This window comes from Theropithecus gelada, chromosome 11, assembly GCF_003255815.1.
Source record: "Theropithecus gelada isolate Dixy chromosome 11, Tgel_1.0, whole genome shotgun sequence".
In the NCBI taxonomy this organism is placed as follows: Eukaryota; Metazoa; Chordata; class Mammalia; order Primates; family Cercopithecidae; genus Theropithecus; species Theropithecus gelada.
The window spans coordinates 128392399-128408839 of NC_037679.1; the positions used below are offsets into that span (position 1 = coordinate 128392399).

Genomic DNA, 16441 nt, shown 5'->3' on the forward strand with positions numbered 1-16441 from the left:
CACAGGCCAAACTTTCTAGGGATTTAAACAGTGTTGTCTAATTCATTTATGCATTAATGAAAAATGATAAGTATATATAGATTTATTTTTTACATTTTAACATTTTCTTCAGAACATGTACCTGGAGTAATAAGCAATTATATTCTGATTTCAGTACTATGTACTATACACAGGTAGAGCTCTGGGAATTTATAAATTAGCTACTATATTAATTTCAGAGAAGTTAAAATAATGTGCCCTATATATCACCGAATGCTTCAAGTAGTCATCTAACAGAATTCAGTCTCTTATTACTTCTATGCTACTTATTACTACTATGGAATGTGATACTAAATAAGAATAATTTACACAGTTTACATCACCACTGATCTTGTTATTTTCTTCATGGATGCCTTTTCCTAAGAAAACGTTTTCCTTAGTTGAACAAAGATAGTTCCTAACATAACCCAGCAAATGTTTCTTCACTCGAGATTTTAATGTACAGTTCTCAGCAAAGTATCATGATCATTTGATAGAGACTCTTTCTAAGGTACATTTTTTCCTCACTTTCTTGGAGGTAAATTAGAAGAAAACAACTTTCATGTGTGGAGTCATACTAGCAACAATGTTACCAGTTCACCATGTTCCAGTACATCGGAATAAGCCCCTTGTCTACTCTCTACTTACCTTGCTACATGATTAATTACAGGAGCAAAGTTGGTGGGCCCATATAGTTGTACAGATTTCAGACTCCTGTAATAAGCCTCCATGACCCCCTCAATGCCATCACAATAGGGGTTTTGAGGGTTCCCATTCTGTAAAAATTCATAGGCAAAACAACAGTAAAAAAGTAAATCTCCGTGAAGATCAATTGAAAAAGACAAGAGAATAATACACATTGACAATCATAAATATTTTTTGGAAGAGCGCTTATTTATAAATTTACAATAGCAAAACAATAATACATTAGGTGATCAACAATAGATTATGATATATTATGCAGATCATAATATGATATGTGCAGTCATTAAAAATCTATACCCTTCAAAAAATGGCAGAAGAAAAATTTAAATAAGAGAAGCTGAACACCACAACACTTTAAAAGTAATAGTATCTTAATTTACACAGGTTTGTGTACATGTGGAGATAAACATACAGAAATCCTAAAAAGAAGAAAACCAATGTATTAATAGTGGCTACCTCTGGGTGGTTAGATAACTGATAACTTTCCTTTGGTCCTTTAACCTATTCGCTATTTTTCCAATTTTTCTGCAGTGAACATGTATTAAAATTAGAAAAAATAAATGTTATCAATTCAAACAGTTTTACCTGATAGCAGGAAAAATGTAAAATATCTGCCACATGAACATTTTCAGGCCACAACTGATAACTCCAAGTAGAGAAGGTGTCAGAGGGAATATAATTTGGTGTGGGAAACATCAAGACAAGGCAAAAGGAAAGGAATAAAAAAACAACCCAGGTCATTCAAGGGAAACGGAGCTTGCTGTTAAGAAGCTCTTACTCTGGGAACAGCGCCCAGAAAGGCAACTTTAACCCAAGCTCTTATTCTGGGGACAGGACCTGAGGCAACTTTAACCCTGAACATCTAGGCTGGCTTTTTCATACCTTAAATGCTCTGTCATTATTAGGTTTAATTTTCCTAGTCCAAATTATACAAATAACACAAGACCATGTATTAGTTATCTATTGCTATGTAACAAATTACCTCCAAAGTTATACCCTGTGTATAGTGGCTTGAAGCAATGAACATTTGTTATCTCATACATTTTTGAAGTCTCAGGAATCCAGAAGCAGCTTAGCAGGGTGGTTCCTGAGCAGGATCTCTCATGAGGTTGCAGTGAAGATGCCGACCTGGGCTGAAGTCATCTGAAAGCTTGACAGTGGACAGAAAGATCTATTTCCAAAAAGGCTCACTTACATGGCTGTTGGCAGGAGGCCAAATGGACTCTCCACAGGGTTGCTTGAGTGTTCTCATAACATGGCAGCTAACTTTCCCCAGATTGAGTGATCCCAGAGAAAGAGCAAGGACAAAGCCCCAATGCCTTTTATGAGCCAGGCTCAGAAGTTACATATCATTACTCCTACTTTAATCCATTTGCTAGAAATGAGTTACTAAGTCTAGTTCACACTTGAGAAAAAGGAGATAGCCTCCACTTCTCAAAGGGGAATATCTAAAATTGTGTACATATATTTTTTATCCACTAGTGATAGTCACTACTTTTAAATAGGGTTAGCAATAATTTTAGCATACATGTTTTTACCTGAACAATCACAAGTAACTGGTAATTTATAACTAAAATTTGTTGAATTCTATATACCAAGTTTTATACTAAAATATTTACATATAACTTTCATAACCCTAAAATTGTAGGACAGTCATTAACCCCACTTTATAAAGAAACCAAGGTAACGAAAATGTTGATACTGTACCCAAGGTCACGCAACACAAATAGGAGAGCTAAGATTTAAACCAGGCAGTCTAACTCCAGAGTTCAATTTCTTAAACACTATTATGCTACAAAATTATGAAATGCTGAGCTTTTTTACTTTTCCTTTCTTTTCTTTGTGTGTGTGTGTGTGTGTGTGTGTGTGTGTGTGTGAGAGAGACGGAGTCTTGCTCTGTTGCCCAGGCTGGAGTGTAATGGCCAGATCTCGGTTCACTGCAACCTCTGCCTCCTGGGTTCCAGGGATTCACCTGTCTCAGCCTCCCGAGTAGCTGAGATTACAGGCATGCACTACCAGACCCAGCTAATTTTTGTATTTTTAGTAGAGACGGGGTTTTGCCATGTTGACCAGGCTGGTCTCGAACTGACCTCAGGTGATCCACCCGGCTCAGCCTCCCAAAGTGCTGGGATTACAGGTGTGAGCCACGCACCTGGCCAAAATGCCAAGATTTCTACAAGGCTGGGGATCTTAGGAAACTGGGTCAAATGTTACCAACTACTTCAATTTTATCATTCGTGAGAGAGGGATTTATATCTACTTTTTTTCTTTTAATTTTGTCTTTTCTTCAAACATTTTTATTAACCCTCATACATTTTTGAAAGCATAAAAATAAAAGCCTTCTTTACATTATAAAACTGGTTGCATGACTTGGCTGAAAATAGAATAAAAAGATAAGTTTAATATTTAGCACAAAGCAGTTAGTGTTCTGATGTTCATCTGAGCCGACCTAGTTCACATTCCTTTAAGATTCTGTGGTGCTCTTTTCCCCTGATAAGGTATTAAGCTAATTAAAATTAAAGTTCATTACTGATTTTGGGCATATAAAAATGTATTATATATCTACCTTAAAGGAACAGTTACAAACTAGGGTAGTCCTGAGCTACTTTTATTTTTTAACATGTTGATTGGAGGTTTACATTTTGATGAAACTGTATGTTACCACTATTTCTCTGGAACTGAAACTACAAGGTCACCATTTTTCTCTTCTTTGATAATGTAAAGGTAGTCATTAGATGTTCTATTCATCATCATGGAATGTTTAATGATTTCTGAATTAGTTCTAATGCCATAATAAGTTGCTCTAAGTTTCCCTCATACATCTTAGATGATAAGAATATCTTACCACATAAAATTATGACTTCTTTTTAGCATATGCTCTGGATTACATCAGGATTATTTTAAATATTTTACAGCTACTAAAATGAGATTTTCTTCTTAATGAGAAAGTTGTAATGAGTTATAAAAAGAGTTTTAAGACTGTTACTTGCACACACATGTTTTTAGCGGCACAATTTGCAATTGCAAAAATATGGAACCAGCCTAATTGCCCACCAACCAATAAATGGATAAAGAAAATGTGTACACACACACACCCCCACCATGCAATTCCCCTCAGCCAAGAAAAGGAATAGAATAATGGAATTCACAGCAAGCTGGATGGAGTTGGAGACCATTATTCTAAGTGAAGTAACTCAGGAATAGAAAACCAAATATTGTCTGTTCTCACTTACAAGTGGGAGCTAAGCTATGAAGATGCAAAGGCATAAGAATGATATAATGGACTTGGAGGCTGGTGGGGAAAGGTGGGAGGAGGGTGAAGGATAACACCGTGACCACTGCTCAGGTGATGGGTGCATCAGAATCTCAGAAATCACCACTAAAGAACTTATCCATGTAATCAAAAACCACCTGTTCCCCCAAAACTATTGAAATAAATAAAAATATTTTAAATGTGTTTAAAAACTCATTTCTTGAAGTAATTATGCAGGGAATCAGTTATTTCTTGTTAAAACAAATTAGAATAAGTCCAGGTGTGGCTCTGACACAAAAGTAAAACACAGGATTTTTTTTTTAAAATAAGCGCATTTAATTTTGTTGTTTATTAATGAAGAAGGCAAAGGACGCCCTATTTCATATTTCAACAACCTAATTAACCTTTCCATTTATAAAATAATACATGTTAACTTGTAGAACACATAGAAAAGCATAAAGATCAGACTTTAAAATGATCAGTAATCTCACCACTCAGACTTAAGTGTGGAGGGGTGTCCAGCTCTTACCTATTTTTCCTCCCGTTTAGCTCCCTCAGGGATTGTGCTGAGAGTGTGGACTCAGCTCCATGCAAGAAGCCTGTCATTTCTGTTGCCGCCTGCAGCCTTTGACACTTTTCAGCAGGGCTAACAAGCTGACAAAATACTGAAAAGAAGCTCTTAGGGGCTGTTGCTCTACTCTGAAATGTGACTGTTGCTTACTGTGGGAAAAAGCTGAGAGAATTCTTCCTTTTATTCGATAAACAAACACCTATTGAGCTTCTGTTTTATATGCAATACAGTGTTAAAGACTCTTGGTTATTAAATTGCTGATGCCTACTTGGCAAAAAAAAAAAAATACATATACATAAATATTAAATTGCATACATTTGTATAAATGCCAAAATAAGTGAAAAGCATGCAAGTGCATTTAGGTATTTCCCAGGAGAAATCACCTGGACAGGTGTAGCGTTTCTCTATTGGTCCACATGGAAGACCTTCTTTTAAGGACCACCGGCCATGGCCGGGCGCGGTGGCTCAAGCCTGTAATCCCAGCACTTTGGGAGGCCGAGACGGGCGGATCACGAGGTCAAGAGATCGAGACCATCCTGGCTAACACGGTGAAACCCCGTCTCTACTAAAAAATACAAAAACTAGCCGGGCGAGGTGGCGGGCGCCTGTAGTCCCAGCTACTTGGGAGGCTGAGGCAGGAGAATGGCGTGAACCCGGGAGGCGGAGCTTGCAGTGAGCTGAGATCCGGCCACTGCACTGCAGCCCGGGCGACAGAGCGAGACTCCGTCTCAAAAAAAAAAAAAAAAAAAAAAAGGACCACCGGCCACAAGCTCATTAGAAATACCTCTACCAGAACTCCGCACTACTGTGTTTTCAGTTATAACCCCAAAAGGAGTCATCAAGAATTATAATGAGAGGAGAGCAATGACCCATTCTTTTCATAACCATAAGTCTTGAAATGGTAATACTAGGAAATTCTTCCTTTCCTCTCCCATTCCTTTTTCTTTTCCCATAGTGTGTCTCACATAAAAAGCTGGGATTTACTGAGACCTTTTCAAATGAGCAAAGCTTAAGTTCAACATCTGTGCCAGCAAAACTTACACGTTGGGGGTAATTTAAGTTGTTAAGAAGACTCCCTTGCTATCCAAAAGAATTATGTGAATTTGTTGAGATAAACAGGTTAATGTTAGAGAATATATATCACAAATTCATGCCATGGAAACGTGAGGGTTTATTAACACCAGGTAGTTCATGAAAGGCCAGACTGTCATGAAACTGAACTTTTTGTATTTGTCATTTTCTGTACCTAGACATAGATATTGCAGTGATTTAAGATGAGCTTAACACAGAATACTTCAGCAAGAATCAAATCAAATACTATCTCACTGAAGACCTACTTAACCCATATCTGCCTTATTTATCCAAGAAAACAGAAGTGCTTTGAAAAAAATTAGAGTAATATAATCATATGGTAATACTAAAGTTGAGGCATTATCATCAACACAATCATTGTTGTTTGTTTTCATCATCAATTTGAGAGACTATTTTTCATAGATTTAAAGGGGTATGATCTCTATTCCATAAATGTTCAAATTGGGCTCAAAGAACAGATTATGGTGTAAATAACAAAAAATATGTATCATTCCTTAGCAGTAGATATTTGTATAGTTTTGGTTACAAGGGGTAAATGTGGAGGTAGGAAAAGCAGAAAAGGAGAAGGAAAAAGGAAAATAAATACACACTAGTGGAGGAAGAAATGTATGGAAAGAAAATTAATAAACCTCTCATTTAGCTTAACACAATTACTGCTTTTCTTAGGCATTAAAATAGCTCCTGACCTTTTTCCTGAGGCATTTCAGACTTAGAATCACATGAGTGATTTTCATGGTTTTATAAGTTTCTGGGAGATTTTAATTTTCTAAGACACAACAAAATCCCAACAGATACTCATTTTTATGACACTTGGAGTTTGGCATGTGGCCTATTTCATGGAAGAAAGAATTAAGCCCTCCAGCAACCTCTCCTGAAATCGTGTGGGTGATGGAATAGAAAAGTAAGAATAAATACAAAAATAAAAGTGTAGTTCTCCTCTTAAAACATTTGAGAAAGATGAAATCTTATATAAAAAGTTATATAAAGATACATAGGCCGGGCGCGGTGGCTCAAGCCTGTAATCCCAGCACTTTGGGAGGCCGAGACGGGTGGATCACGAGGTCAGGAGATCGAGACCATCCTGGCTAATACGGTGAAACCCCATCTCTACTAAAAATACAAAAAACTAGCCGGGCGAGGTGGCGGGCGCCTGTAGTCCCAGCTACTCAGGAGGCTGAGGCAGGAGAATGGCGTAAACCCGGGAAGCGGAGCTTGCAGTGAGCTCAGATCCGGCCACTGCATTCCAGCCTGGGTGACAGAGCGAGACTCCGTCTCAAAAAAAAAAAAAAAAAAAAAAAAAAAAAAAAAAAAAAAAAAAAAAAGATACATATATCATGGTGTTAATATAAGCATATATCCAAGAGGTGAGATTACAGGTGCTTTTATAAGATGGGGTTTAGCTGTAGTTAAGAGCATGAATTCTAAAATAAGACTGACCTGGGTTCAAGTCCTGTCCTTTGGGACAATGGTCAACTTCTGAGCCTCTCAGTTGAGTTATACAACTCCTTGGTGAACTTTTCTCACCACAGGTAATGAGATTGGCAGTTTCTAGAGCAGTGCAATGCGTCAGCATGACGTATCTACCACATAGGAATTTTATGAAGATTATATAAGATAATGAGTATAAAGTATGTGACTCGATACTCAGTAAATACTCAGCATTGAGTCAAATACCATTTCACTGAAAACCTACTTCACCCTTGTCTGTCTTATACAAGAAAACAAAAGTGCTTTGAAAATTTTAAAGTAATATAATCATTAGGGAATAATGAAGTTGAAACATTATCATCAACATAATCATTCTTATTTTCATCAATGTGGGAGACTATTTTTCATAGATTTAAAGAGGTCTGATCTCTCGTCTTATTCTGTTTGTGCTATAACAGAACAGCTGAGATTGGGTAATTTATAAACAATAGAAATGTTCTCACAGTTTTGGAGGCTGGAAAGTCCAAGATCAAGAAGCCGGTAGGTTCAGTTGTCTGGTGAGGGCTGTATCCTCACATTGCAGAAGGCAGGACAAGCTGAGTAAAGCCTCTTTTATAAGGGCCTTAATTTCATTCATGAGGGCGAAGCCCTTGCAGACTAACTAGCTCTTAACGGCCTCACTTAATACTATTACATTAGCAGCACCTGAACTCTGGAGAGGCCAGATTGAAACCACAGCAATATGGATCCTATATGTGTTTTAATTGGGCTCATATTAATGAACAAATTAATGCCGGGCACAATGGCTCACACCTGCAATCCCAGCACTTTGGGAGGCTGAGGCAAGCAAATTGCTTGAGCCCAGGAGTTTGAGACCAGCCTGGCCAACGCAGCGAAATCCCATCTCAACTAAAAATACAAAAAATAGCCAGGTGTTATGCATGCCTGTAATTCTAGCTACTTGGGAAGCTGAGGCACGAGAACTGCTTGAACCGGGGAGGCAGAGGTTGCAGTGAGTCGAGATCTCACTACTGCACTCCAGCCTGGGCAACAGAGCAAGGCTCTGTCTTAAAAAAAAAAAAAAAAAAAAAAAAAAGTAAGGCACAAATCCTTCCTTAACAGTACAGGTTGAGTATCCCGTACCTGAAACCAGGAGTGTTTCAGATTGTGAATTTCTTTCTTTGGATTTTAAAATATTTATATAATTACCAGTTGAGCTTCTCAAATCTGAATATCCAAAATCCAAATTGCTCCGATGAGTGTCTCCCTTCAGTATCTTGTTGAGTTCAAAAAGTTTCAGATTTTGGAACATTTACTTTTCTGATTTGGGAGGCTCAACCAGTGTATATTTGTATAGGTTTGATTACAAGAAACGACCACAGAGGCAGGAAAGGCAGCAAAGGAGAGAATTACAGAGACAGAGAAAGGGAAAAATTCAAGGGTGAGAAGAAACATATGAAAGGAAAATTAATAAACCTCATTAAGTTTAACACAATTATTTCTTTTCTTAGATTTTAAAAATTATGGTACATTACAAATAGCCACACATTCTTTGATACTCCTCCCATTAAAAGTGAAGGTTAATTCCTCTACCTTGAACCTGGGATGGTCTTAGTAACTTGCCTGACCAATAGGATGTTGCAGAAATAACATTTTGGTACTTCTAAGAATATGATATAAACATCCTTGGAGTTTCTGTCCTAGACTTTTAGATTACTCGCCCTGGAAAAGCTAGCTGCTACATAAGAAATCGTACTACAATGAGACCACTATACAGTTATGAAGCCCTCCATAACTACAGTGACAGGCCATATATAAAACAAGGGAGAGTTGTCCAGGCAACCCCAGTTTTTCAGCTATCCAAGCTCAGGCCTAAGACATGAATGAACATGAACAAAGAAGTCATGTTAGGAGACATATCAGCCCCAGAAGACATAACATGGAGATCTAAGGAATTCAACAGACAGCCAGAACTAAGTTGAAAAATGTGGCCCCAATCACCAATTCCAGGCATCTCTAGCCATTCAAGTCACCTAAGCTGAGACTCCAGGTACTGCAAAGCAAAAATGCGCTATCTCTCATTATACTCTGCTTGAATTCCTGAGCCACAAATCATAAGCAGAATAGAATGACATTGTTTGGTATCTCCAAGTTTTAGGAAGGTTTGTTAGCAAGCAATAGATAATCAAAATAGACCCCTTATTTGTAAATCAGGTGGGTGCACTTCAGGTAGATTTATGGCTAAGCTATTTAGCTGTTCTTTTTCCCATTAAGTTCACACTCCAAAGTCAATTACTTACCAAAATTAAGCTACAGTCAGAAAAGCTTGCTACATGACTGACTAAAGAGTAAGCACCAAAGCAATATTAAAAGGTCTAACATTAATTTTTCAGAACATCAAATCCTTTTGACAAATTCTTACCAGTGCAAATTCGTGAGATATCCTTCCATCTGGAGGCAGTTTTGCACCAAAACCTAGAGCTGGAAACATTTTATCACTGTCATAATCTTGAACGATTTCTCCCACTGCTTTTAGTGCCATACCATAGGCATTCAGTTGGTAAGGATTCATGTAGTGGAGGGAAGTGGGCTGAGCAGGGTTGCCTGATGACAGAACACATATTTCAAACATATGCAATTAGGCTAAATACATTTAACAAGATTTTTCTTAGTGTCTATTTCAGAATGAAATATTCAAAATTATGTCTTTCTGCCTATATACAGTGTGTCAAATCATTTCTTTTTGGATGGATATTAACATAGGAATATTTGTTACATTATATTAGACATATAGAAAGTTCTAAGATATGCCAAAGCATATGCAGAATTTTTCAGAAATGATTCTTATTTTCAATGCCACAGGCTATTTTTGAGTTTTTGTTCCGGTAGTATAAAAGTACTTTTGTTAATCTTGTTTTATCACAATCTTTAACTTTTAAACAAAATCATGCGCCTTTAGCTTGAATCCTTATGCCTATGGCAAGATGACCCAGTAGATTTAATGGACTTCAATAATTATGAAGGCTTTGTAATGTTTTATCACCAATATAAACTGAATATTTGAGAAATATCCCAATTTAGCACTTAAAAAAGGGAAGCATAGTGATTTTCAAGTGCAGGCTGATTAAATATCTAGATCTAAAAAATTCTTCCCAACTTTTGAACTAGACATTAAGCTAGGAGCCAGAGGCCAGAGTCAAGTCTTGCCATTTGTACGGCAGCCTCTATAAAATAGATCCTACCACTGTGTTTACCAGGAGGACAAAATGAGATTACATGTTTAAAAGTGATTAAAAATAATACAGCACCATAGTATTGTAAGTTGAACTGCTACAGTTATTATGGTCTGGGTCATGCAGAAGGTTCTGAATTTCAAAGTGCTTATACTGTGTAGGATGTTGCACTTGAATAGCGATGAAATTGAAAGTGTAATGTATTAATATGTGCTACCACTCAAACACATTGAGATTCACATCAAGTTGCCCTAATTACCAGCATAAAGGCAGCCTGAAAGTCCATTTGGTTTCTTAAGTGAAAATGGAAAGTTAAATGAGACTAGACTCCTAACAGCACATAAAGCTCAATTTTACATTAAAGCATTGCCTGAGGAAGAAAAGGCTCAGGGCATAGTTTTTCTGATAAGAAAAAAAAATAATAAAAAGCACTTGAGATCCAAAGAGAAACAAAATAAAGATCTCCCTTTGGGTTATCTGACAGGTAATTGTACATATAATATTTTTGTCCTAAAAACAATTAATTGCACTTTTTTTTTTTTTTTTAATATCTATTTCCAGGAGTTACCAGCATTCAGGGGCTGGCTCCACAGAACAAAATCACTAAAAAAGTATCTTCTGACCAAAATGGCCTAATGTTCCCCTCAACTTCACGAAACTTGTAGAAAGTTTCTTCTTGACTATAAGACCCTGATTGCTCTTTTCTTAGAGCTCTCACTTTAGAAAACTTGCAATTGTACATTTTTCCTCTGCCCCTTTGAGATGTAAATCTTCTATAACCAAGGAGTATCTTTCTCAAGGACACGGAAGGCATTCCTTTGAAATATAAACATCAAGAAAAACAGCAGCCCTATCTTCCAGTCTCCGTGAGAAGATAGAAACCTAACTTCAATAAGCACCAATTAGCAAACAGAGATGGCCTAAGCACACAAACCAAGTTCCGTGCTAATGTCCTCCAGGACTTTTCCAGTAGCTCACCCCACCAAGCACAAACACTCCCACCTTTTGTTTTGGAGTAGATGAGTTCAATTTTTGTCTTCTATTGTAATAGTCCTGACTCCTTTGCAATGGTCTTAAAGCCTTTCTTGCCTTTTTAATGTGTCCAGTGTGATTTTTTCTTTGACGCTTCCTCCTAAAGTAGGGACTTTGCCACTTGATCCACAGCCCAGTGGAATCAGAGATAAAAAATACCATTACTAAACTAAATGGTTATTTAACACAACTCTCATGCCTGAAATCCTAGCACTCTGGGAGGCTGAGGTGGGTGGATAGCTTGAGCCCAGGAGTTCGCAACCAGCCTGGCCAACATGGTGAAACCTTGCCTCTACAAAAAATACAAAAATCAGCTGGGTGTGGTGGTATATGCCTGTAGTCTCAGCTACTCAGGAAGCTGAGATGTGGGAGATCACTTGAGCCCGGGAGGTCAAGGGTTCAGTGAGCCCCTGATAGTGCCACTGTACTCCAGCCTGAGCAACAGAGCAAGGCCCTGTCTCAAAAACAAACATAAACAAACAAACAAACACACACTTCTCCCTACTCTCAAAGTCGCAAATGTAGAAGAGTTTTAACCCAATGGTGACAGTATGGCAAATACTTTTACTTCACTATGAAAACTGTAAATAAATACAATTAATACCCCAGAACATATAAACATTTTAACCTATCATGCATAGCTGGGCCCCTTGTACCCATACAAAGATGTCACCTATCTCTTTCCAGCATCTTCCTCTACGCCAGTCTCTTCACATTATTGCTAATGATACTTTCCCTCCCACCTCTACCTCTCAAGTTGCCACCCTGTCCTGAAATTCACCTTCTCCTCCTCCAACTTATGTCTCGCACATACTAGACGACCCTCGTTGTTTATTCCAGCCCTTATTGTCTTTTCTCTTATACTGTTATGGATCTTGTGTTCTGTACCAAAAAAAAAAAAAAGGCAATTTAAAGTATTGAGTCAACTCCTTGAGTCTGGGACAGTGTTTGTATTTCCTCTGTATCTGCAAAGATGCTTATAAACAATTAATTTGTAGTAGGTTAATAACATTGGGGCCCAACTAATAGCCATAATAATTATAACATGGAACCTAACATGTATCGACCACTTGATGCTATAGCTCACTTAATCCTTTCAACAAACTGACAATACGGATACTTTTATTATACCCAATAGTATCAAAATTATATCTGATTTTGCTTTAGAGATGTACTATGCCTTTGTAAGAAAATCACAGTTCAATAGAATATTTTTAACAGTTTATTGGGATGTAATGACATAAGTTACATATTAACCATTTAAAATATATAATTCAGCTGGGCATGGTGGCTCATGCCTGTAATCCCAGCACTTTGGGACGCCAAGGTGGGTGGATTGCTTTGAGTTCAGAAGTTCGAGACCAGCCTGGGCAACATGGCGAAATCTCATCTTTACAAAAACACAAAAATTAGCCAGGAGTTGGTGGCATGTGCCTCTAGTCCCAGCTACTTGGGAGGCTGAGGCTGGAGAATCGCTTGAGCCCTGGAAGTAGAGGTTGTAGTGAGCTGAAATTGCACCACTGTACTCCAATGTGGGTGACAGAGTGAGAACCCCTCTCAAAAAACAAAACAAAATAAGACAAAACAAAGAACAATTCAATGATGGTTAGTATATTCTTAGTTATGTGCAATCATCACTATAGTGAATTTTAGAACATTTTCATCACTTCAAAAAGAAACTGTACCCATTAGTTACCACCCTAGCCCTAAATAATGAATCATCATCTTTGTGTCTCCAATTTGCCTCTTCTTGACAGTTCATAAAAATAGAATCACATAATATGTCATCTTTTGTAATTAGCTGCTTTCACTTAGCTGACAGATCTCAACTATCGTCTATCTTGTATCATGCATGTATTAGTGCTTTATTATTGTTTATTGCAGAATAGTATTCCATTGTATGGATTTTCTTTATCATTTATCACTTGTTAGACATTTGGGTTGCTTCCACAATTGGGATATTATGCTGTTATATATATTCATGTACGAGTTTTTGTGCTGATATATGTTTTTATGTCTCTTGAGTATATATCTAGGAATGAAATTGCTGGATCATATGGCAACTCTATATTTAACAATGTGAGGAACTTAGCAAAGTGTTTTTCTAAAGTGGCTGTACCATTTTACATTCCCACTGATACAGTTTGGATGTTTGTCCCCTCCAAATCTCAATGTTGGTGATGGGGCCCGGTGGGAGGTGTTTAGGTCATGGGGTAGGATCCCCCATGAATGGCTTGGTACCATCTTCATGGTAACTCTGTTAGTTCATGTGAGAGGTGGTTGTTAAAAAGAGCATGGTACCTCCTCCTCTCTTGCTCCCACCATGTAATATGCTGGATGCCCCTTTGCATTCCATCATGATTGAAAGCTTCCTGGGCCTCACCAGAAGCCAGGCAAATGCTGGTGCAATGCTTATGCAGCCTGCAGAACTGTGAGCTAAATAAACCTACTTTCTTTATAAATTACCCGGTCTCAGGTATTCCTTTACAGCAATGTGAATGAACTAACACAACCACCAACAATGTTAGGAGGATTCTGATTTCTTCATGTCGTCACCAGCACTTGTTATTTGACCGTTTTCTTATAGTCACCCTAGTGGGTATGAAATGATATCTCATTATAGTTTTGATTTGGATCTCCTGATGCCTAAGTTGGCCAAGAATAATTTCATGTGCTTATAGGCCACTTTATATATTCTTCTTTGGAGAAATCTCTATTTAGATCCTTTGCCCACTTTTAACATTGGATTATTTGTCTTTTTTATTGAATTGTAAGTTATTTATATATTCTAGATTCAAGTCCCTCATGAGATGTATGATTTGCAAACATTTTTTCCACTCTGGGGGATGTCTTTTCATTTTCTTGATAGTGTCCTTCAAAGCATAAAAAGTTTTGATTTTGAAGTTCATTTTATCTATTTTGTTGTTGTTGTTGCTCATGAGTTTGGTGTCTTATTTAAGAATCAACTGCCAAATCCAAGGTCATGAAGATGCAGCCCTCTGTTTTCTTCTGAGAATTATATAGCATTAGCTTTTACATTTAAGTATTTGATCCACTTTGAGTTAATTTTTGTATGTGGGAAGAGTCCAATTTCATGCTTTTGCATGTGGCTATCCAGTTGTCCCAGCACCATTTGCTAAGAAGACCAGTCTTCCCCCATTGCATTGTTTTGGTATTATTCTTGAAATCAGTTGACCTCAGACATCAGGGTTTACTTCTGCAAACTTGTATCCATTTCACTGATCTGTATAATCGTCTTTATGCCAATAGGACACCGTCTTAATTACTGTTGCTTTGTAGTAAGTTTTAAAAGTGAGAAATATGACGACTCCTACTTCAATGTTCTTTTTCAAGTTTGCTTTAGCTCTTTTGGGTCCTTTGCAATTTCATATTAATTTCCATATGAATTTCCTCCAAAAAGTCCTTTCAGACTTTGATAAGGATTGCTTTAAATAAATTTCATGTTAATTTCCATATGAATTTCTTCCACAACATCCTTTCAGATTTTGATAAAGATTGCTTTAAATCTGTAGATCACTTTGGTGAATAGTGCCACCTTAACAGTGTGGAGTCTTCTAATCCATGAGCATGGCTGGTTTTTCTCTTTATTTTGATTTTTAATTTATCTCAACAACGTTTTTTTTTTTTTCCAGAAACTAGTTTGCACTTATCTTGTTTCAGAGTCGTTGGACTATAAGTTTTGCACTTCTCTTGTTTTCCATTCTTTTAACCATATTTATTTATTTTATGAACAGGTATTCACAATTTCACAATCAGTATACTATAAAAAGACTTCCATAAAGAAGTTACTCTCCAATGTTCTTAGCTCACCTAATTGACTAGTGCTAGTCACCTTCCGTTAGTTCATTATGTATACTTCTAATATTTATGCATTTATATTGTTATGTGCCCTGATTTTTACATAAAGGGCAGCACACTGATAACTGATAACTCTGTTCTCTACTTTGGTCTTTTCATTTAACAATATATCTTAGAAGTCTTTCCATATTAGTAGAAAGAATGGTCCACTTTCCTTTCTTCTCTCTTTTTCTCCCTCCCTACCTCCCTCCCTCCCTTCCTTCCTTCCTTCTTTTCCCTCATTCTTTCCTTTTGGTGGCTGCATAGTGTTTCATTCTGTGGCTGAACCACAGTTTATTTTACCAGTACCCAGCTGGTATACTCTATGAAGCTTTCTGATTTTTTTTTTTTTTTTTACAAATTACTATGAACTATGGCATTTTCTGTGAGTGCAGGTAATTCTCTATTACATATATTTCCAGAAGAAGAATTGCCAGTTACATTTATTCATAAGTATAATATTCCTTTTGATACTATGATAAATTGTTTTCTGAATTTCATTTTCTAATTGTTTCTTGGAAGTGCATAAAAGAACTGAGTTTTATATATTGATCTTCTATCCTGAAAACTTGCTGAACTTATTTATTGGTTATAGTAGATTTTCAGTGGATTCCTTAGGGTTTTCTGTATATAAGATCATGCCATCTGCAATAAGGATACTTTTATTTCTCCCCTTCTTATCTGGATATTTTGTATTTAGTTTTCTTGCCTAATGGCCTTGGCTACAACCTCCAGTATAATGTTGGATAGAAGAGGTGGGAGCATACCTTTTTGTCTTGTTTTTTATCTCAGGAGGAAAATGTCAAGCTTTTCACCACTAAGTATCATGTTATTTGTGGACTTTACATAGATTCCCTCACTGGATTAGGAAATCCCTTTCTATTTCTAGTTTGTTGAGTGTTTTTAACATGAAAGTGCACTGGACTTTGTAAAATGTGTTTTCTGCATCAATTGAGATGATCGTGTGGTTTCAGTGTTTTCTTCTATCGAAAGGGTGTTGATAATGGTTTGGCTGTGTCACCACCCAAATTTTATCTTGAGTAGCTCCCATAATTCCCATGTGCCATGGGAAAGGCCCGGTGGGAGGGAATTGAATCATAGGGGTGGGTCTTTCCCATGTTATTCTCATGATAGTGAGTAAGTCTCATAAGATCTGATGGTTTTATAAAGGGGAGTCCCCTTGCAAATGCTCTCTTGCCTGCCACCATGTAAGACGTAACTTTGTTCCTCATTCTCCTTCTGTCATGATTG

The 16441-nt window shown here is 37.2% G+C and overlaps 1 protein-coding gene across 3 annotated transcripts in view; it reads right to left on the reverse strand.

Annotated features, from left to right (window-relative positions):
• CPNE8 (copine 8) overlaps positions 1-16441 on the reverse strand; it is a 230607-nt gene that overhangs the window by 32078 nt on the left and 182088 nt on the right. For all 3 annotated transcript variants that reach the window (XM_025403626.1, XM_025403627.1, XM_025403628.1), the window contains 2 exons: positions 9490-9671; positions 667-794 (listed from right to left, as the gene is read on the reverse strand). In XM_025403626.1, the coding sequence (XP_025259411.1) occupies positions 667-794; positions 9490-9671 (310 nt within the window). The remainder of the gene's footprint in view (positions 1-666; positions 795-9489; positions 9672-16441) is intronic.